General features: G+C 42.8%; 1 protein-coding gene across 7 annotated transcripts in view; it reads left to right on the top strand.

The window, feature by feature from the left end:
- Window positions 1-23,908, top strand: part of PCYT1B (phosphate cytidylyltransferase 1B, choline) — a 114,489-nt gene that overhangs the window by 17,052 nt on the left and 73,529 nt on the right. For 3 of the 7 annotated variants that reach the window (XM_054544427.2, XM_054544425.2, XM_054544426.2), the window contains exon 1: window positions 8,277-8,627. The exons of 1 other annotated variant lie outside the window; for it this stretch is intronic. In XM_054544427.2, coding sequence (XP_054400402.1) covers window positions 8,511-8,627 — 117 coding nt within the window. In that variant the 5' untranslated portion in view covers window positions 8,277-8,510. Of the gene's footprint in view, window positions 1-8,264; window positions 8,628-23,908 lie in introns of those variants that run through there. 3 more of the 7 variants (XM_024240718.3, XM_063721361.1, XM_054544428.2) reach the window with 3 other exon arrangements.

Below are 23,908 nucleotides of genomic sequence, written 5' to 3'. Positions count from 1 at the left end.
TAAGGACGGGGTTTCACCATGTTGACCAGGCTGGTTTTGAACTCCTGACCTCAGGTGATCCGCCAACCTCGGCCTCCCAAATTGTTGGAATTACAGGCATGAGCCACTGCACTCGGCCGCAACTGCATTTATTTTTCTTGTCATTAGTAAATTGAAGCATCTAAAATGAGTCCAAATCCACGGCTGCACAAATCTGAAATGAACTGAATGAATAAAAGTAAAGAGTGCTTCATGTACATGAATTCAATAGAAAAGGGGTTAACGGGTTATATTAGATGATGAGATCTGCATGAGTTAGCTCAGCAGGCTTGTTAATAAAGCAAATCTAACTACTGTGTATCACACAATGAGGCAGCGTAGTTTGGTGGAAAAGAGTGTTGAACTTTGATTCAAGACACCTGGATTCAAGTGATACTTCTACCACTTACTATGTGACCATGGTCAAATCACTTAACTGCTCTGAATTTGTTCATTCATTTGAAATTTTTCAGTATAAAAACATGTCAGTCTCATAGTGTTATTATAAGTCAATGTGTAAAAGCACCAAGGGAGGGGTGAAACGCTTTCTACTGAAAAATATTTTTACTACTATAATTTTCCTGGAATGGGTGGAAAGGATTTATGTATGGATTTCATTACTTAGTATGGTAGAGTCTTTTTCTGTACTATTAGGCCCAGACCTTAAGCCACATGTGGACAACTGGGGAAGTGGCTCAAAACAGAGACATAAAAGTAGCAAAATTCCATAGGAGGTAATAATGCTTTCTGGGAAATCTGAAATTCTTCTGTCATTTTTACCCCGTGTTTTCCATCTCCCTTCCTCCCTTCCTTCTTCATGATACATTTCTTTTTTTTTTTTTTTTTTTTTTTTGAGACAGGGTCTTACTCTGTCGTCCAGGTTGGAGTGCACTGGCACAGTCTCGGCTCACTGCAACCTCTGCCTACCAGGTTAAAGCAATCCTGCCTCAGCCCCCAGAGCAGCTGGGACTACAGGTACATGCTACCATTCCTGGCTCATGTTTTTGTAATCTTAGTAGAGACCAGGTTTTGCCATGTTACCCAGTCTGGTCTCGAACTCCTGGGCTCCAGCTATCCACCTGCCTTGGCCTCCCAAAGTGCTAGAATTACAGGTGTGAGTCACGCCACCCGGCCATAAATTTCTTGTTTGGTGAATCTGGGGCAGTGAGAAGAAAATGAATAAAAAAGGAAATGTGGACCGGGTGCGGTGGCTCACGCCTGTAATCCCAGCACTTTGGGAGGCCGAGGCAGGCAGATCACAAGGTCAGGAGTTCGAGACCAGCCTGGCGAATATGGGGAAACCCCGTCTCTCCTAACAATACAAAAAAATTAGCTGGGCGTGGTGGCGCATGCCTGTAATCCCAGCTACTCGGGAGGCTGAGGCAGGAGAATTGCTTGAACCTGGGAAGCAGAGGTTGCAGTGAGCCGAGATTGCACCACACTGCACTGCACTCCAGCCTGGGCAACACCGTGAGACTCCATCTCCAAAAAAAAAAAAAAAAAAAAAAAAAAAACGTGGAACACGGAAGAAATAGTAGAGTCAGGCCTGGGCATGGTGGCTCATGCCTATAATCCCAGCACTTTGGGAGGCTGAGGTGGGCAGATCATTTGAGGTCAAGAGTTTGAGACCAGCCTGGCCAACATGGTGAAAACCCGTCTCTACTACAAATACAAAAAAATTGGCTGGGCACGGTTGTGTGCCTGCAATCCCAGCTACTCGGGAGGCTGAGGCAGGAGAATCGCTTGAAACCAGGAGGCAGAAGTTGCAGTGAGCCAGGATGATCACACCGCTACACTCCAGCCTGGGTGACAGAGTGAGGCTCTGTCTCAAAAAAAAAGAAAAAAAAAAAAAAAGAATTTTATGGTGGGCCTGTTAATGGTATCTTGAGACCTTCTGAGATGCCCCAGAAGCCGGCTCTGAAAGAAAGAGTCAAGTTCAAGTAGTTTATTTGGGAGATGATCCGATCCCAGGAAATACTCACAGGAGCATGTGTAAGTGAAACAAGGAAAGGAAGGCAACTGATAAAGGGTGCCCTGTGGCAAGTGGGACTTAATCCCACTGGGGGCTCTGGGAGTTAGGGTAGAACATGCAGTTCAGAGTTATTTCACTTGAGGGCTGAGGAAACTAGGGTATTTATACACTGACTTCTATCAATCATTGGTTGAGACCTCTTAGGGATATAGGCTGTTGATTTTCTGGCCCTTTAGTTCTGACTTAGTGCTGGTGTTGGGAGGGCAGGGCTTTCCAATGGCCAGATAAAGCCCTCAGGCAGAGAGATGCAGGTGCTGGCAGTTGACAGTGGGTCAGGTGTTGACTATGGTAACATCATAGTCATTACGGTAAATCCTGAGGGGATTTCGGCAGGGTTCAGACAGCGTCTGCTCCAAAGAGATTATTTTATTAGGTTGGTGCAAAAGTAACTGCGGTTTTGTCATTATTTTCAATGGCAAAAACTGCATTTACTTTTGCACCAACCTAGTAGTTCTTTGCAGATCTTTGAAAATAATGTTTTATATTGTTTTGTTTTAAGATGGAGTCTCCTCTGTCATTCAGGATGGAGTGCAGTGGTGCAATGTCAGCTCACTGACACCTCCTCGTCCTCCTGGGTTCAAGCCATTCTCCTGCCTCAGCCTCCTGAGTAGCTGGGATTACAGGCATGCGCCACCACGCCCAACTAATTTTCTGTGTTTTTAATAGAGACTGGGTTTCATCATGTTGGCCAGGCTGGTCTTGAACTCCTGACCTCAAGTGATCTGCCCGCCTCAGCCTCCCAAAGTGCTGGGATTACAGGCATGAGCCACCGTGCCTGGCTGAAAATAATGTTTTCAACAATTTGATGATGTTAATGTGAGGACTGCTTGTGGGAAGGTAGATGTCATTTGTAGGTGTGTTCCAAGCTGAAGTTAAGGTCTCTATGGCTTGGCTTCCTCATCTGCAAAGTGGGGCAACTATACCTATCTGATTGGGTGTTGTCGGGGCTACAGGTAGGCTACAATAAGCATTAGGTTGGTGTAAAAATAATTGCGGTTTTTGTCATTACATTTTTTTTTTTTTTTTTGAGATGGAGTTTCGCTCTTGTCGCCCAGGCTGGAGTGCAATGGTGTGGTCTCTGCTCACTGCAGCCTCCGCCTCCTAGGTTCAAGCGATTCTCCTGCCTCAGCCTCCCTAGTAGCTGGGATTACAGGCACCCACCAACACGCTTGGCTAATTTTTGTATTTTTAGTAGAGATAGGGTTTCCCTATGTTGGCCAGGCTGGTCTTGAACTCTTGACCTCAGGTGATCCGCCCGCCTCGGCCTCCCAAAATATTGGGATTACAGGCGTGAGCCACCACGCATGGCCTGTCATTACTTTTAATGGTAAAAACTGCAATTACTTTTGCACTAACCCAATACCATAGTGCTAAAGACATAAGAGGTACTCAATAAACAGTAGAAACAATCATGATAGTCCTTGTTAGGGACAGCACTGATCTGACAAGTTCTCACAGAAGGCATGCTCTTCTTGTAGAGGTCACGGGACTCAGAAGCCCTGTCCCTAAACATTCTCTGGGACTTTTCTGAACAGCCTGCCTCCAACATGTTTCCTCTACCTCTGCTAACTGGAGATAGGACTTTAGGACTTTGCTCCAGCTTTGTTCCTCAGTTTCAGCTTTCTTGTTTCCTCTCACTGAGGTCTGTGCATCTTTCTATTTGCTCATGAGCTAACCATGCCTGTCTCACCCCAACCCTAATACCCAGCTCTTGATGCCTTTGGGGAGGACAGTAAAGTTCATTGTTTTTTTTTCTAATTATAAGACTAATATAGGGTTGGTACGGTGCCTCATGCCTGTAATCTCAGCACTTTGGGAGGCTGAGGCAGGCAGATCTCTTGAGCTCAGGAGTTCAAGACCAGCCTGCGCAACATGGCGAAACACCGTCTCTACAAAAAGTTAGCCAGGCATGGTTGCGTGTCCTGTAGTCCCAGCTACCCAGAAGGCTGAGGTGGGAGGATCACCTGAGCCTGGGAGGTCGAGGCTGCTGTGATCACGTGACTGCACTCCAGTCTGGGCAACAGAGTGAGACCCTGTCTCAAAAAAAAAAAGAATAATATATGTTCATTTTTGAATATATATATATATATTTTTTTTTTTTTTGAGACGGCGTCTCACTCTGTTGCCCAGGCTGGAGTGCAATGGCGTGATCTTGGCTCACTGCAACCTCTGCCTCCCAGGTTCAAGTGATTCTCCTGCCTCAGCCTCCCGAGTAGCTGGGACTACTGGTGCCTGCCACCACGCCCAGCTAATTTTTATATTTTTAATAGAGACGGGGTTTCACCATTTGGCCAGGATGGTCTTGATCTATTGACCTCGTGATCCACCCACCTCAGCCTCCCAAAGTGCTGGGATTACAGGCGTGAGCCACCGCGCCCAACCTTGAATATTTGTTACAGGCAGAAAAATTTTTTTTAAAGTAAAACAAAAATCTTCCATAACCCCACAGGTTAAAGATTTCACTTTTAGCATCTTGATATATTTCCTTCCAATGCTTTTTTCTGTGCATGTACATATCACATAACTGGGCTCATGTTTTTGGAATCACATTTTGCAGCCTGCTTTTCTAACACTATAATGCTAACATGTGCCCATAACATTAGAATTTCTTCAAAAACATGACTCTTAGTGAGTGTACAATGCTATATTATATGGACTTATTTTTATTTTAACCATTCCTACTATTGCTGTAAGTTGTATCTTTTTTGCCTTTTATAAATAATTCTGCATTAAGCATCTTTGTACATAATTATTTGTGTGCTTCTCTATTTCTTTTGGGATAAATTACCAAGTGGAATCCCTAGGTCAAAGGGTATAAATATTCTAAAGGCTGTTAGCATATACTGACAAATATCCTCTATGGAATTTCTAATGAAGTTAACACATGCATAGATTTTGCGAAATCATTACCATAATCAAGATACATAACGATTCTTGGCCGGCCACAGTGGCTCACGCCTATAATCCTAGCACTTTGGGAGGCCGAGGCAGGTGAATCACTTGAGGCCAGAAGTTCCAGACCAGCCTGGGCAACACAGTGAAACCCTGTCTCTACCAAAAATATAGAAAGATTAGACAGGAGTGGTGGCATACACCTGTGGTCGCAGATACTTGGGAGGCTCAGGTGGGAGGATCGCTTGAGCCTGGGAGACAGAGGTTGCAGTGAGCTGAGATTGCACCACTGCATTCCAGCCTGGCAACAGAGTAAGATCCTGTCTCAAAAAAAAAAAGCTACATAATAATTCCATTACCCCAATCAACTCTCTCCTGGTATCCCTTCATAGTCATCCCCTTCATAACCCTTATGGAATATTTAGCTCTGTAGTGTGGAATTAACTGATCATTCTTAGCTAATTGTCTTGATAGCATTACAATGCCCCCACGTTAAAATAACTCATTCAAGTATTATCAAGAAGTTTCTGAGTCAGGTTGCAGCAGCTGCCAGGACTGGTCTCCGAAGTGGGTGGATCTGATAAGGACTCCTCTCAGAGTGGTGCCTGAAACAGTCTATTTCTGCCATTAAGACTGCAAGACATGCTGAGATTCAATCACAGGACTGTGGGGAGAGGAGCAGGAAGAAGCCAGGACTAGGCTGGAGCAGGATTAGTGGGAATGGAATTAGTTATAGAGCTGACCCTCAGGGCAGTTAGACAGAAATCTAAATTTCAAAGTTCAAGGACTTGGGAAGAGTAAGTGTCAGGTGTGACTTGGACTTAGCACGAAGTAGTACTGAAAGCTAAGGATTTGATATGGGTAACACAATGAAGATATCCTAGGCAGAGGCAGTATCTTGGTTCAATGAGACAGGGGAGGATTAGGAGGAGAAGGTGAGGAAGGGAGACAGAAAATATTGGGATTCTAAAGGAATGGTCTAGGCTCTTGGACAAGAGTTCACAAGGACCCAGCTAGACATCAGAACTCTTTGAAATGAGCAGGTGAACAGGTGAACCTCTCATTCTGGAGAGAGAATTAGGTAACCAATTAGGAACCAAGGGGTGGCTCAGTGGCCAAGAATACAGTGGGGTTTAGGTGCTTTCCAATATGAACAGTGACTCTAAGGCAGTGGTTTGTAAACTTTAGCGTGGGTCAGAATGCCTCCCAAATCAGGAGGTTTTGATTCAGTAGGTCTGGAGTGGGAAGCCAGAATTTCTGATTCAGTAGGTCTGGGGTGGGGATCCAGAATTTCTGACAAGTGACCAGGGCTGCTGCTGCTACTTCTTGGAGAATTACACTTTGAGAACCACTGTTCTAAGGCAAAAATACATACATTGAGATTAGAATAACCATGTCATTTGCACGTCACCCAGTACATGTAGGAAAAGGGCTCCTAAATGTAACACAGGGCTTGGCTCTTCCAGATGATGAGCTGGTAGGGCTAAATCTGCTGCTGGAAGTGTTTTGTGCTTCCAGGAGGGCAAATAGGGTAGGAAGCAACTGGCCCCTTTTAGATGACCCAAGCATCACTGGAATTCTCACATCACTGGAGTTCTGTCCTGTATAGGTCATAATACTCTTAAGTGATGTTATTCTGACTTAAAGGGCCAGCATCTAAAACTGTCAAACTGTAATTCTCTGCTACAGAATCCATTTTCTTCTTCTTTTAGGGCTAGCTCTCTTTGCTTATTGAGGGGTAATAAAAATAATGTCCCCTTATATTAGCATAGCACGTTCTAATTCAAAAAGTGCAATGACATGATATCTCATTTGATCTCCTTTCTGTGATGGAGGCAAGCCCGGTATTTTTATTCCATCCTTTGGGCTACTGATTCTCAAAGTATAGTTTCCAGACCTGCAGCATTAACAACACCCAGAAACTCTCTAGAAAAGCAAATTTTGACCCCACCCCAGACTTACTGAATCAGGTCCGGGGTCTGGCAGGGGGCCAATAATTCGCGTTTCTAACAAGTTCCCTGGTGATGCTGATGTTGGTGCTGCTGGTCCCAGACCACACTTGAATGAAAACCACTGCTATAGATAAAAATGAAAGATGTAGAAGCCCAGGGACTTGTCCTAAGAGGACTCCTGCCTAGATCCTTTTCTTACTACACCTGCTGCATCCCTGGTCCCTACGCGCCCGCCCCCACCACCCCGCCCTTCGCAAAAAAAAAAAAAAAAAAAAAAATCCTTCAAATCCCAGCTGTATTATTTTAGAATTCTGTGAATGTGAATACCTGTAAAATGAGGATAACAATAGGATCTACCTCTTTGGGTTCTTACAAAGATTAAACAAGAACTAGGTAAAGTACTTAGCACCGTGCTTGTGCTTAATAAATGCCAGCGATCATCATGATTTTTTATTAATATTAAAAGTGACAATTCACAATGAATACCTTGGTAAGTTCTTTGGATGTGTGTCTTCAGAATGCTCCTCTTAAAGTGTGAATGTCCCTAGATAATGTAGACATTAAAGCACCTGATCGTTAACATTCCATCTCTGATTGCCATGAGCATTTGGCTGAGGGCAGGGTACTTAGGAAATGGGACCCACGACTGGTAAAGTGGAGCCAAGAGAAAATAGAGCAGTGCATGGAACAGTGTATTGAAAGGCACACAACAGCAAGACTTCTTGAGGAAACTTTGAATAGCTGGGGACGGGGAAGAGTGGCTGACAGAGGAAGCAACTGCGAAGGGCAGCCAGGAGTAGGAGGCAGGCTGTTAAAGACAATCTACCTCCTTCAAAGTTCCCCCTAGGGCAGCCCCAGGGGAGGGCTCCAGGGCTACACCAGGCCACAAGGGGATCTGCCAGGGTTCACGTTGCATGAAGTCCAGGGGGTGAACACTCAGGTGCCCATAGTGAATGCCCGGAGGGGCCCTCCATTGGCAATTAGCACAGTGAATTTGGGCTCAAAAGTGGCTTTGTCTTCAGGGTGACTCCTATTTGGCAAATATCCTGACTACGGCACATCATGCACTAGCTCATCCCAGGGACATGGTCCTTTATTAGTGGAGGTCTGCTATGTTATTTCTCAAGGCGTCCTAGGCCCCTCAGGAAGCGGTTTTATGTTATCTGGGTGGCGCAGCCCGGGTCCCGTGCCCAGAGAGGACGGAGACCTTTGCAACTGAATTAAACAGAAGAAACAAAAGCAGCAAGTTCGGGCCCGTGGGTACGGAGGGCTAGCCAATGGGGCCCGGCCGCTTCCCGGCGGAGTGGTACTATGATGACAGTAGCCAACCAGCGCGCTCTATGCAAATGAGATACTGTATCCCGCACCAGCCGCTTCAGTGTCGTCTGGTTGTTATAGTGATAAACTGAGGCCTTGCCTCTTGGCTTCTGGGAGAGAGAGAGAGAGAAAGAGGCGGGGGGTAACCTCTTTACTTCCCCCAGGGAAGACAGAAAGAAGGGGAGAAGAAGCGGGGGATGGGTGGAGGGTAGGGGGGAGAAAAATACGTGACAAAGAAAACATTCTCTGCCTGGGAGGAGACTCTGAGGGTGTAGAGCTAGAGGGAGCATTCACTGGCCATGCCAGTAGTTACCACTGATGCTGAGTCAGAAACAGGTATCCCAAAATCCCTTTCCAATGAGCCTCCCTCAGAAACCATGGAGGAAATAGAGCACACATGCCCACAGCCTCGACTGGTAAGTAAAGACAAAGGATGGAAATGTATGCGTGGCTATGGCATAAAAGAGTTCCTTATGCGCCCGCAGCCAGCGAGGAAAACGATGCTTAAAGGATTTTCATGTAAATGAGAAGAGCGCTACCGCCTAATCCTTCTCAGCTGTTTATACTTAGCTTCTATATACCGGGCGCTGCTCTCAGTTTACAAAGCGTTATTGTATTGGCTGGGTAGGAAACGGGCTGCTTGGGATATGCTGTGTTTTTGTGCTTCGGGAGGAGGGGAGGGCCTTTTTCCTTTTAGGTGTGTTCTTGTCTGAAGGTAAAAAAATCCTACAGTGCAATTTTAAGATGGTATTCTCTTTACCAAGCTCGGGACGAGTCCCTTGTTAAGTTTTAAATTCTAGCTAAGGAATGATTCGTTCCTCAACTGATTTTGGTGCCTAATGCCAATTTGGGGGGAAAAATGGAAACATGGAAGCAAAACTTCCCCATCCGTTTGAAAATGTTCAAAATAAATAAATAAATATATAGGAGTCCCTCAATGATTTAGTTAGAAATAATACGCATTTAAAACGAATTGTAAAACATTTCCAGAGTGTGCTGTGAGGGTTTCTCTTCAGGCAGTGGAAACCTGGGGACGCTACATTTATTTAGAAAGGGGCTGCATGCCTTTAAGAATGAAAGTGTGGAAACGGGGTACTGAGAGCGTCCTTCCGCCTCCGTAACTGCACTCCCAAATTTGGTCGTCTCTCTATCCCTGGTCAAGATCTTTTAGGTAGATGTGAAACTTCGTTCCCAACCACCTCAGCATGTGTCCTCAAGGAATCAAAAACACGCATGGGTGGTGGGTTTTCTGTGGTCCGAAGTCTTGTGGAACTTGGGGAGACCTCTCTTTGAGTCCCCCAATACAAAAGACACGCTAGTTAAAGCTATCCTTTCGTTTAGCGATTTCCCTCAAGTTAAAAGGTGGAATATTTTGATTGGCTGTGGAGTTTGACCCTGGGAAGAGTTTTTTAAAAAAGGATTTTGTGATGTAGCATTTTCTGTGAACCTGCAAAATTAGGGCTCACAGATGAGAAGGCCAACCCATCATAAAACTGTTATTTCTTAATAAGAGTTAATAAGGGTTCAAAGGAGGCTTAGAACAACTTCCTAAAAAGCACAAATACAGAGGAAGTTATATTAGAGTACTGTGGGCTTTTTTTCCCTATGCTTCTATTTTTAAAAATGTTTTCTCTTAGGGAAGTTTAATAGTAACTGTGCCCTAGCACTTTAGCCACTTACTGAATGACATACACAATGTAGTGTCTATGTTCTCATGAGATACAAACCATCCCAATAAGTTTGTTACTAAGGGATTCCTTTAAGTCACTAAACAACTCATGGTTTAGCATAAAGAAAATGACCACTAAAAGCATATTACAAGATCATCATATGCACATATACATATATACACATAAACAGAGAGAGAGACTCACTCTGTTTTCCAGGCTGGCCTCAAACTTGAACTCCTGGACTCAAGTGATCCTCCTGCCTCAGCCTCCCAAGTAGCTGGGATTACAGGCTTGTGCCACAGCACTGGACCAATATATATATGTGTATATATATGTATATATGTATATATACACACATATATACATATATGTATATATACACACATATATACATATATGTATATATACACACATATATACATATATGTATATATACACACATATATACATATATGTATATATACACACATATATACATATATGTATATATACACACATATATACATATATGTATATATACACACATATACATATATGTATATATACACACACATATACATATATGTATATATACACACACATATACATATATATACACACATATATATATTTGTGCCCATGCTTACCCAAAAATATATTTTTTAAAGTAACCACAATCTTCAAATTTGCATCAGATACCTTCCTGACAGAGGTAAAGGGCAGAGGAAAGAAAGGCGGCATCCAGCTCCAGTTTGTGAATCATTTCAGTCTCTTTTGCCTACTATTTTTCCTTCCATTTTTACCTCTTAGCTATTCTGCTTCTTGGTTACTTCTGCCTGAGGGAGATGGGCAGAGAAAATTAAGGGAAAGAAGAAAGTTCAAGTTACTTTCTTGTTTTTTTAAGATGGAGTCTCACTATGTCCTCCAGGCTAGAGTGCAGTGGCCTGATCTTGGCTCACCACAACCTCCACCTCCCAGGTTCAAGAGATTCTCCTGCCTCAGCCTCCTGAGTAGCTGGGATTACAGGTGGGCACCACCACGCCTGGCAAATTTTTTTTATATTTTTGGTAGAGATGGGGTTTTGCCATGCTGGCCAGGCTGGTCTCAAACTCCTGCCCTCAGGTGATCCGCCCACCTTGGCCTCCAAAGTATTGGGATTACAGGTGTGAGCCACTGTGCCTGGCCAAGTTACTTTCCACTTTCACTTGTGACAGCTTATTCCAGGTGGTAACTCACAAGAACCACGCAAAGCTGGCAATGTGCTCTATACCCTCACCTCCCACCCATTGTAGAAATAAGGAAACTGAGGTTCAGAGAGGGTAAGTGACTTGCCCAAGGGTCACACTGCTTTGAAGGGAGCAGAGCTGGGATTTGAACCCAGAGCTCTACACTGGAAAAGTGGAAGATCTTTCTTCCATAACATACTCATAAGTGAGATACATTCCCTTCCCATCTTTTTGGCAGTTCTGGTTTTGTGTGTGTGTGTGTGTGTGTGTATCATACACATGCATAGGTATGATACAGATGTACATAAGTTGAACTGTTGAAGCACCTGCTTCAATTTACTTATGACACAAAATTTTCCACGTTGTTCATCATTGTCATGGGCTACTGAAATTTGACTCTGTTTAAACAGGGGCTTGCAAACAATTTATAAAACACTACTAAAATTTTCAAAGTGACTTTTCTCTTATTAGCTAACTTTGATCACTGTAGGGTTATATTCTAAATTTAGATTTATACTTCATAGCCTAACTTTCCTTTGCTAATGATCTTACTTTAATAACCAAGGCACATGCTAACTACTTAATAAAAAAGTTTGTTGATGAAGAGAGTGAGCAGCAAGTGAAAACATGAAATTAACATTTCTTTCTTTGGTTTTTAGTAGTTTCTGTTGATCTTGTACCTTTGCTAGTGTCTTCATTTTTCAAATTGTATAAATTCTGCATTTCTCCCAGCACCCAGGCATATAGCTCCAAATTGTATGTGGGTCACTGACACCACAGCCATCAACAGAGTGTGGCTACTGAGTTGCTTAACTAACTATGGAAAGTGTATGAAATATTTGCAGGGGGCCTGTTTAGGATTGAAGCTCCACACTTGGATTCTCCTTCAGAGGGCAGGCTCCTTCTCCCAGTTGCTGAAATGAAGTGGGGAGCGGGCATACGTGAGTGAATAAATAGACTTTAAAGCAGTCTATATTTTAGATCCCTGTAAGTAACAAATTGATAACAATATTGCAGATATGATTGAATTATATTTCAAGGGGAAGTTTTTCTGCCAGGAAAACTTGTAGTTTCTCTACCTGCCTTATTCTTCATTAGAGGAAAATATAAGAAAGGAGACGATTAAATAGAATGCAACAACTCTGATAAAGAAATTAGAAAAGAGATAACAAAAACATTACCTAGGTTTTATGATAGAGCCTATATTTTAGGAATGTAATCTTACCACCCTTACCATTTTACCATGGTGCTCTGATTTGAGATGCTTCTGAGAACTCTTTACATTGTTACAATGTTTACTCTTGATTCTTGACTTGTTTTCAGTTCTTTACTATTTTCCTGATTAAACATGATGCAAGGTGACTCATCAGCTTGACTGTCAAGATGAGAAACTGAGTGGCCTTGGGTGATATGATGTAATAGCCCTTCTTGGAAACCTAATTCCTGAGATACAAGGACTCCTCTGAGCAAGGACTGTGTCCTCATATCTTTCCAGCCCTCAGATTATGCCTAGAAAGATCCTCTGGGCTCAGCAGTTGTCCCAGAAGCCCTTTCTAACAAGGCCCAGCCACCCTGAAAGTTGTCTGCTTGAGAATTTGTTTAATGACCTTGGACAAGTTCTTCTAGGGGTGCATTGTGTTGTCAGAAGGAATTGTAATTCTAGACTGCAATAGTCACTTCCACGAAGATGGATATACTATGGATCAACTGAGAAGGTCTTGGAAATAAAAAAGGGTTGATTCAATATGCCACATTAGCAGGAGGAGTTCATTTCGGGTTTTACTTCAAAGTGGAGCAGTGCCAAGAGACTGCTGTCTTGCAGAAGGTGCATTATGTCAGTTTGGAGGTAGCATGCTCATCTGCTAGTGTTCAAAAAGATGACCAGATTTCCAGAGACATCAATGGCTTCCTTTGCTAATATTGCCATCTACTTAGCCACCCAGAACAGCATACATTTTAAAAGTGAAACACTCTTAATGCGCAATATTGGCAAAAATAAACAAACATGAGCTTCCTTGGGCATTTACTGTGGTCAACTGGAATTCTGCCTAAGGTTATTATTAGATATCTTCCTGCTGGTCTCTATCCAAATGCAACATCCATGTCTTGCAAATTGATACTAGTCAGGTGTATTTAGCATGGAATCAATCAATTAGTTTCTTCCATTCTTTTAGGTTTGTTCTCCCACTACCCCTCCAAGCCCCATTTGCCTAATGCTAAACCCTTATGGAAGAAATAAACCTAAATCAAATATGATAGGTAGTTTCTGTGTTTTATTTTGATGATTTAGCACATAGAAATCAAAAGAGTGCATGTATATGTCCTCAATCAGGCAGTGAGGAAGATTTAAAGTATTTAGCAATGCAGAGTTTTGGAAGATAACTGAGAGAAAACTGAGTCTCTTACCAATCCTTACCAACCCCTACCATCCCCTTACCCATGGGATCCACAGTCAGCCAGGTGGTTAACAACTTCCAGACACAACAATGCACCAGGTGCTGTGGAGAGAAATAAAAGAAGTGAATCCAAACCCCTTGCCCCTAAAGGGGCATTTCCGTTTAATAGAAGGTAGTAGTTTGGTTTGTGGAAGCATGCCAGGATGCTGAAATCCCTTAAGAGAGCTTTTTTGTAAGTTTGATTTTAACATATTAGACTTTCTTAAAAGCTGTTTTTTATCCATTGAGCGGAAGTACTTCCCAGCAGGGAGGACTCTGTTAACCCAATCCCCAAGTTAAGAAGAGTCCCTGCATTTGAAGAAAAGGTTTTACTTGCTCACCCCAATACATATTTTGGGACATGGAAAGGATCAATCTATTTTTGAGTGGATCTTAAGCCCTCATTGTGGGTGGCACATACTGGCCTAGAACTCTAGAACAGCTCTGCCCAGTAGAAATACAGCATGAGCCACATGTGTAATTGAAAATTTTCAAGTGGCCACAGTTTTAAAAGTTAAAAAAGGTGAAATTAATTTTGTATCCAAAATATTATGTCAGCATGCAATATAAAAATTGTTAATGAGATCTTATATTATTTTCTTCATACTAAGTCTGAAATCCAATGTGTATATTGTGCTTGCAACACATCTCAATTCGGACTAGCTAATTTCAAGTGCTCAGTGACTACATGTGGCTTTACAGGGAGCTTAGACACTTGTCCAGCCCTGTTAGGATCAGTTCTGAGGACCTACAATGATAAATACTTTTCACGTTGCACAGTTCACGTATATATATATGTAGTCATAACTAAAACTGAACATCACTTTTCCTTACTTCATGTTTTGCACTGTTATACTTTCTATGCTATCCTATCTTATTCTATTTCAGTTAAGAGACTGTTGCAGCAATCTAGATGAGAGTTAATAAGTTTGAAGTTATAGAAGGACAGTGGGAAAGGAGAGAACTAGATGGATATGGGAAACACTAAGGAGGTAAATGCCCCAGGATTTGATAACTAAGTCTGAGCATGGGGCAGGTTCAATGAAAGATCAAGGGGCCAGGCGCAGTGGCTCATGCCTGTGATCCCAGCACTTTGGGAAGTGAGGCAGGTGGATCACTTGAGGTCAGGAGTTCGAGACCAGCCTGGCCAACCTGGCGAAAACCCGTCTCTACTAAAAATACAAAAATTAGCCGGCTATGGTAGTGTGCTCCTGTAATCCCAGCTACTTGGGAGGCTGAGGCAGGAGAATAGCTTGAACCCGAGAGGCGGAGGTTGCAGTGAGCCGAGATCATCCCACTGCACTCCAGCCTGAGTGACAGAGCGAGACTCCATCTCACAAAAAAAAAAAAAAAAAAAAAAAAAAAGATCAAGGAAGGCGCAGTTTGTTTTCTGGCTCCAACTAGTGAGTGCCATCACTGAGATGGGTGCGCCAGGGAAGTAGAGTTTGTGAGAGTTATGTCTGAGGTGCCATGGGGACTTCCACTTGGAGGTGTCTAGCTCATGTTTGGTTGGGGATCTCAGGAGAGAGTTCTGAGCTGGAGATATAGATCTGGGGGATAGCAAGGAGGAGATGGAAGTGAAATTGAGGCAGTGAAATGGATGAGAGTAAAATTGAGGTAGTTTCTGGACTGAGAAGGAAGTGGATGGAAATGGTTACCTAGGAAGAGTGCCTCAGGATAATCCCACTACAGGGCTAATTCTAGAAAGTAACTGACCCTGAGCCATCCTATCAGGCTCTTAGAGGGGGAAAATAGAGGAGCTGTAATTAAAGCTATTAGAATCCTCCTTCTATTCATCTGTCTCTACATGAAATGTGGTTAAGCTAATCTACTTTATCCCAGAATCTTCCCAGGTTGGAACCCTAAGAAAGACTATTTAAAGGGCCAATAGAAGAAGGATCATGAAAAGAAGACAGAGAAGTATTTCTCAAATAACTGGGAGATCAAGGGACCAAGGGCAGGGTAAGTTTCATGCAGGGAATGTCCAATAGAATCAAATGCAGTAGAGACATCAAATGAGTTAAGGAGGAAAAGTTTCCTTTGGATTTAAAAAGAAGAGGTCAATGGTGATGTTTCAGTGAAGTGGTGGGAGCAGAGGCTGGATGGCAGTAGACTGAGGAGCCTCTAGGTGGTAGGGAAGTGGAAGCTTGACTGAGAGAGGAAGCAGATAGAATGTATAGTACCCAGAGGTGGACAAATCAGGGCTTAGGGTTACTAGAGACTAGCTTTTCCCCTACCTTCTTTCGTTCCTTTCATCTTCCCTCCCTTCATCTTTTTTTCCTTTTATTTTTCATTCCTTTCATCCATCCAAGATGTCAAATCTTTTGGTTGGCTCATTCTTTTAAGATGATAGCAACTTGTGCCTAAATATAAATGGGAAAGAGCCAGTGGGAGAGGGAAAGGGTGATGGTGATGGGGACAACTGATGAAGGGAATGTCTCTTAGGCTGGACAGGTTGGGCTCCAGTGCACAAGTGGAAGGATTGGCTTCAGGGAGAAAAAAAGACACCTCTCCCACTATGGTGGTGAGGAAGCTGGCAAGGATGGTTTGGGTAAGAACAAGTTATAAGAGGAAGGGTACTGAAAGTTGAAGGCCTCTCTATCTGATAGCCTGTTTTTCATCTGTCAAGGTGGAAGCAAAATCATCGTGGCTTATTTCTGGCTAGTACGGAGGTATAATTCTGGTATATCCTGGGTAGTTGAGTCCAGCCCCAGGATATGTCCTCTCCTGAGGCCTCCAGGCTGTGGGTAGGGAGAAGTGGAAAGGTTGGGATGGTTCCTGATGAGATGCAGTGATGAGAGCAAATGGATCTGCTTCGTTGTGGTCTCTGGGACTCCACACCAATGCCCATCAAGCCAAGTCTAGATCTGGCCAGGGAGAGCTGAACTAGCCCACAGTGAAAGGACAGGGGGCTGGCAAGACAAATATGCTAAAGCTTGGTCTCGACTTGCTGGAGCCCATAGTCTTGTTCCAGTGTCAGTTTTGCCATTGAATTATTGTGTGCACTTAAGCAAATCACTTTCCTCTCTGGATTCCATTCTGTCCCCCACAATGGATTGGACAGATCCTTAGAGTGTGATTCTAGCTTTCATTGCCTTGGAACTTGGTCTACTACAGTATGTTCTGTTTGAGCTCATGCTCCTATCAAAAGTCTGGGCTACCCCATTCCTCACCCTCTGTTGGTTTTATCCATTTGGGGTAAAAACAGGTTGCATGATCTTATGGTAAGACACACTGGCTAAATATGAATAACAAATGTTCACAAGCACTTTGAAGTTTTACATTGATGTTGTACAAACCACTTCTGCTGTCTTCTGTTTTATTCTTCAGATGCTTCCTCAGACAGGTTGAATGTATTCCAAATCATATATGGAATGTTCTATTCATTGTTTAGAGAAACCTGTGTTGAATCTCTTCTTAATGTGAACAGTAGCCTCCTAATTTATCTATTTCATACTACAGAAATTTGAAATATTGGGCCTTCTTTGAGGCATGGCAGTATGGGCTTGAACTATAGGGGCCTTTCTTAACCAATGTTGTCCATCTAAGCTTGCTACTTGGGTTAAAGTCCAGCAGTGGGTCAGGCCATAGTCCCAAAACTCTTACATCTTCAGCTGGTGCCCCACACAAGGCTTCTTAGTGACCGTTAGGGAAATAAATGCAGGAAAAGAATTATTCCATCAGATCACTGGGGGGAAGAATGAAAAGGAAAAAAAAGCAAGGAAGGTAGAAACAAACTAAGTCATTGCAAGCTAGGCCTATTTTCTTCCAGTAATCTCCCAGGTAACAGCCTCTACCTTGCTAGGATCTGATTACCCGTTGTTGGCCTCAGACCATAGCATTATTGTTTTAACATTCCTACCTTCCTCTTTATCCCAGCATGAACTGGGTTGTATGGGAGGCTGGGAAGCTGACCTTGCTTGGGGATAAAGAGACAGTTTAGCACTCAACGATCTTGAAGGCAGACTTGAAAACACAGTGATTAGAAAATAAAGCAGTGAGCCCTGGTAGTGTGCGCCTGTGTAGTAATGTGCAGGGCCACACGGGGCTAGCCTATTGAGCAGAATTCATTTTCATATAATCTCCTCCCTCCCGCCAAAATCTTTGACTTGGTGTTTTTGTTGTCTACTCAGTAATTCACGCGTGCTGAACCTGACATCAGGACGCTGAGGGTTATTTAAACTGTCATTTAAGAAAAATAACAACAACCATAATAGGGTAATAGAAACATCATGAATGATGTGTACAGCCTATTGCCAACCAAATGATGTTGAAAGCCCATTCCTGGTACATGCAGGCTTCTGTGTTTCATCTCTAGTGTGCCTAATATTGACTGTAGGCACAGTCACATAATAATAAATTCTATTGTACCTCCAAATTGTTTAGTTATAAGGTAATTGTTCTATATGAGATTCAAGGCTAGTGGTCTCACTCCTTTTTCTCCATGGGCAAGTTGGGGAATTGAACAACCATTCACAGTGCACACTGTATTGGGCACTGTGTTGAATGCTCTATATGTATTATCTCATTTAATCAGGCTGCAGACCCATGAAATAAGCATTACTATTCCTCAGTTATAAGTAAGGAAATAAAGAATCAAGTAATTTCCCAAAGATCCAAAAAGATACATATGTGTATTTTTGAGATGAAGTCTTGCTCTGTCACCCAGGCTGGGTGCAGTGGCATGATCTCAGCTCACTGCAACCTCTGTCTCCCAGGTTCAAGTGATTCCTCTGCCTCAGCCTCCCCAGTAGCTGGGATTACAGGTGCACGCCACCACACTCAGCTAATTTATATATATATATTTAGTAGAGATGGGTTTCACCATGTTGGCCAGGATGGTCTTGAAGTCCTGACCTCAAGTGACCCTCCCGCCTCGGCCTCCCAAAGTGCTGGGATTACAGGCGTGAGCCACCATGCCCGGCCCCAAAGATCAAATATTAACTGATTAAGCCGGGAGTTGAAATTAGATTTGTCTGACTTCTAAAGCCCCTATTTCCATGACACATAGTTCTCAAACTTCAGTGAGCAGAGAATTGTGTGCTCAAGCTCCCAGGTGATTCGGAAGCAAAATGTGCCTAGATGCACTTTGAGAGATGCTTTATTTAGCCCTCACAGTCATATCTGCTGTGTTTGGGAACAAGAATAGAAATAAATCAGATATCTATGTTCTTTGTAGTAAAACTAGAAATTCAATGTAAATATTTTGACCCAGCAGTTCCATTCCTAAGAAATTTGTACATATGGCCACCAAAAAAACTAGTATTAGGATGTTCTTAGCAGTGTTATTCATAATAACCCCAAACTGGAAACTATCCAAATGCCCAGCAGAAGCAGAACGGATAAAAAAAAATTGTAGTACATTCACACAATTTAATGCTGGGTAGCAGTGAGATTGAAGAATCTACAACCACCTGCAGGAATATGGATGAATCTCACAAATGTAACATTGAATGAAAGAAGCCAGATACAAAATAATATGCGCCACATGATTTCATTTCTATAAAATAGAAAATAAAATAGGCAAGGCTCATCTTTGATGTTAGAAATCAGTGTAGTGGCAGGAGCATGGGATGGACGCTGGAAGTATTAGGTTACTTGATGTGTGGCTGTGTGTACTTAGCTTGTGAAAGTCCATTGAGCTGCACTTAGGATATGTGTACTTTTCTTTTCTTTTCTTTGAGACGGAGTCTCACTCTGTCACCCAGGCTGGAGTGCAATCGTACAATCTTGGCTCACTGCAACCTCCGCCTCCCAGTTACAAGCAGTTCTTCTGCCTCAGCCTCCTGAGTAGCTGGGATTACAGGCATGTGCCACCACACCCAGCTAATTTTTGTATTTTTAGTAGAGACCAGGTTTCACCATGTTGGCCAGGCTGGTCTTGAACTCCTGACCTCAGGTGATCCACCTGCCTTGGCCTCCCAAAGTGCTGGGATTAGAGGCATGAGCCACTGTGCCTGGCCGATATGTGTACTTTTCTATATGTCTATTTTTCTTTAGTACAAAGTTTAAAGATATTATTATTCACAATAACGAAGAAAGGGAACACTCTACATTGTATTTCCCATTTCCAAATAATTCCAAATAATTCTGGTGATCTAATAAACTCTAAGGAATGGCATCAGATCCTACTTACATTTATAGCTCTTGGCTGCTAACAGAGCTTCAAAGTGCTCAGCCCTTCCAGGGGCCAGTATATCCAGCCCCAAAGAGAGTCTAGGTGAGCACCTGAACAAAACACCTTATGTCTAGGACCAGTCCAGCCCTAGTCAGGTAATCTGTGAATTAAAATCCATGGCCCCCAATTGTGTACTATGCCTGGCCTCACAGTCAGACAGGTTGTGGGCTGAGGAAATGGATGGCATTGGTTAGGTAGCAAGAGTACCTCAGAATAACCCTGCTACAGGATGAATTCTAGAAAATAGCTGACCCAGAGCCTCTGCATCAGGGTTTGGGAGGGGGAAAAATAGAAGAGCTGTAATTAAAGCTTTTAGAATCCTCCCTTTATCTGCCTATTGCTACAGGAAATCTGGTTAAATTAATCTACTTTACTCCACAATCTTCCAGGATGGAACCCTGAGTGACAACATTTAGAGAGATCCAATAGACAAAGAGTCAGGAAAAGAAGACAGAGAGTGCTTCTCAAATAGGTGGGAGATCAGAGGTCCAAGGGTAAAGCAATCACCTTACTGGTAGTTACACAGTTTTCTTGTAAAACATGGTTTCTGTTAAAGAAATCATTCACTTTGCAGAAAATATCATCTTTGGAACATCTTTCCTTTAGTGACTCAGAAAAAAAGAGGTTTTATTATTGAAATAGAATCTAGCAAATACCTCAAGCTGAGACATGTTAGAAATATCTGTACTTCTATCCAAGTATATTGCAAACCTCCCACACTGCATAATTTGTTCTAATGCTTGTTTCTTTCAGTCTTCAACAATGTTTTCTATATGTCTTCTAAATATATTTGCTGACAAAGGAATGCATTTTAGTTTGACATCAGTTTTTTTTTCTACACATTAGGGCAGCTAGTTTTACTGTAGCATGAAGAACAGATGATTTTGCAATGGTATGAGACTTTTGTTTTTTCTCTATTGAATTATGGAAACTCAAAAAGGCTTCTAAACATTTATCGTTACATGTAACAGTATTTTGTGACATACTGGATTGAGTATCACATGACTCGCAACATTGAAACATTAAACATGAAAAAATCATAGAGGTTTATCTTCATGTTCTGGATGCTTCATTTTAAAATATGTTAATAACTTCATACCATCATTAGCTAATATCTCAAGGTGATATTTAATGTTATTGGTAGCAGATATTTCTAATGGTCTTCTGTGAGTTAATTTTCAATTCAGCTATCTTCTTGTCAGATCAGATTGGGTTGTCGTGGTTGGTACCCGATAATGTGGTGGCTGCAGAACTTATACAGGGAGTAGAAGGGTCAGCTCTGCCATTTTCTTGTTGTTCACTTGTGTTTGCATTATCTTTGCTTTCCTATTTCATTGCAGGAAATGTTTTTGTTGTTGTTGTTTGTTTGTTTGTTTGTTTTTGAGATGGAGTCTCACTCTGTTGCCAGCCTGGAGTGCAGTGGCATGATCTTGGCTCAGTACAACCTCCGCCTCCCAGGTTCAAGCAATTCTCTTGCCTCAGCCTCCCAAGTAGCTGGGACTACAGGCATGCACCATCATGCCCGGCTAATTTTTGTATTTTTAGTAGAGATGGGGTTTCACCATGTTGGTCAGGCTGGTCTTGAACTGCTGACCTCGTGATCCGCCTGCCTCAGCCTCTCAAAGTACTGAGATTACAGACGTGAGCCACCGCGCACGGCCTGCAGGAAATGTTTTAAGCCACCTGCTGATTTATGTGCATTGGTTTAGTTAAAACTAGATAATATAATCCACAAATACCTTTATCTAGGCTCAGGTGAACTTCAGTATATTGCAATAAGCTGAAAGCAAATGAAAAAATATCAGGCGGTGCAGGCCACCCAACTTTCACATTCCCTTTAGGATACCTCATGTATTTGATGTGGAAGGAGATGGGGCACCAGTGTAAACCCATATATCAGAATTAGAAGGCCAGGTGTCATGGCTCATGCCTGTAATTCCAACACTTTGGGACACTGAGGTGGAAAGATCACTTGAGCCTAGGAGTTCCAGACCATCCTGGGCAACATAGTAAGACACTATCTCTACAAAATTTTTTTTTTAATTAGATGAGCATGGTGGTATGTGCCTGTAGTCCTAGGAGGCTGACGCAAGAGGATCGCTTGTACTTAGGAATTGGAGGGCGCAGTGAGTGGTGATGGTGCCACCGCACTTCAACTTGGGTGACAGAGTGAGATGCTGTCTCAAAACAAGCAAACAAAAATAGGTATTTTTCTTGGTTTTTGTAAAGCTTTTTTTTCTTATTTTTTGACATGAAAAATATAAAATATAGTAAGTCCTCACATAACATTATCAAGAGGTTCTTGGGAACTGTAACTTTAAGCAAAATGATGTAGAATGAAACCAGTTTTACCATAGGCTAATTTATGTAAACAAGAGTTAAGTTCCTATGGCATATTTCTGGCCACAAAAACATCACCAAACTTCTTTTTAAAATTTTTTATTGATATATATATTGAGACAGAGTCTCGTTCTGTTGCCCAGGCTGGAGTGCAAAGGTGTGATCTTGGCTCACTGCAACCTCCATCTCCTGGGTTCAAGTGATTCTCTTACCTCAGCCTCCGGAGTAGCTGGGATTACAGGCGCATATAACGACGCCCGGCTAATTTTTGTATTTTTTAGTAGAGACGGGGTTCACCATGTTGGCCAAGCTGGTGTAGAACTCCTGACCTCAAGTGGCCTGCCCTCCTCGGCCTCCCAAAGTACTGGGATTACAGGTGTGAGCCACCGCGCCCGGCCTGATTACATTATATTTGTATATACTTATGGGGTACATGTCAAATTTTGTTACATGCATAGAATGTGTAATGATCAAGCCAGGGTATTTAGGGTGTCCATCACCTTGAGTATTTATCATTTCTACGTATTGAGAACATTTCAAATCTTGTTTTCTAGCTTTTTTTTTTTTTGAGACACAGTCTTGCCCTGTTGCCCAGGCTGTAGTGCAGTAGTATGATCTTGGCTCAGTGCAACCTCCGCCTCCCAGGTTCAAGCGATTCTCTTGCCTCAGCCTCCTGAGTAGCTGGGATTACAGGCATGTGCCACCATGCCCAGCTCATTTTTGTATTGTTAGTAGAGACCTGGTTTCACCATGTTGGTCAGGCTGGTCTCGAACTCCTGACCTCAGGTGATCCACCCACCTTGGCCTCCCAAAGTGCTGGGACTACAGGCGTGAGCCACCGTGGCTGGCCACTTTTCAAGCTATTTTGAAATACATAATACATTGTTGTTAACTATAATCATCCTACTCTGCTATCAAATGTTAGAACTTATTCCTTCTATCTAACTGTATGTTTGTACCCAGTAACCAACCTCTCTTCATCCCCAACCCCGCTCACCCACACACCCTTCCCAGCCACTATCTCAATGATAGTAGTATCTATCATTCCACTCTCTACCTCCATATGATCAACTTGTTTAGCTCCCACTTATGAGTGAGAATATGCAGTATTTGTCTTTCTGTACCTGGCTTAAGTGGCTCTGAAAAGAACCTTTGGTTTGTAAAAGTAGAAGTTGTTCACTTGGAGCTGGTGTACTTGGTGAGGGCCTTGGTGTTGTCAGACACAGTGTGCTTGGCCATCTCCCTAGGCAGCAGGCGCAAGCTGTATGGATCTCCCTGGAGGTGATCGTCGAGTACTTGTAATGCATCAGGAATGATGCACTTGAAGATATTGACAAATGAGTTCATGATGCCCATGGCCTTCGATGAGATGCCAGAGTTGAGATGGACCTGCTTCAGTATCTTGTAAATGTAGATAGAGTAGCTTTCCTTGTGGCTATGCTTGTGATTCTTGCCATCCTTCTGGCTCTTGGTCACACCACCTTCTTGGCACCCTTCTTTGGAGCAGGAACAGACTTGGCTGATTCAGGCATGTCACCACAAATCAATAACTATACTGAGAAAGAAGCCACTTCAACACCACCACACTTCTAAATAAAGACCACAACACTCCTAGTATCATTCAACATTGAAATACATGTGAGCTATGTATACATTTAAGAAAGACTAATAAAAACAAGGTAATTATTTACCAGCTTATTCCAGTTCAGGGTAGTGGGTGACTGGGACCTATCCTGGCACCTCAGGGCACCTGGTGGGAACCAGACCTGAACAGGGCACCATCCCATCGCAGGGCACACTCATACACACACCACACTCATAACACTGGGACAATTTTTTTTTTTTTTTTTGAGACAGAGTCTTGCTCTG

Source organism: Pongo abelii, chromosome X (genome assembly GCF_028885655.2).
Source record: "Pongo abelii isolate AG06213 chromosome X, NHGRI_mPonAbe1-v2.0_pri, whole genome shotgun sequence".
Lineage (NCBI taxonomy): Eukaryota > Metazoa > Chordata > Mammalia > Primates > Hominidae > Pongo > Pongo abelii.
This window is presented reverse-complemented; position numbering and strand designations above follow the sequence as displayed.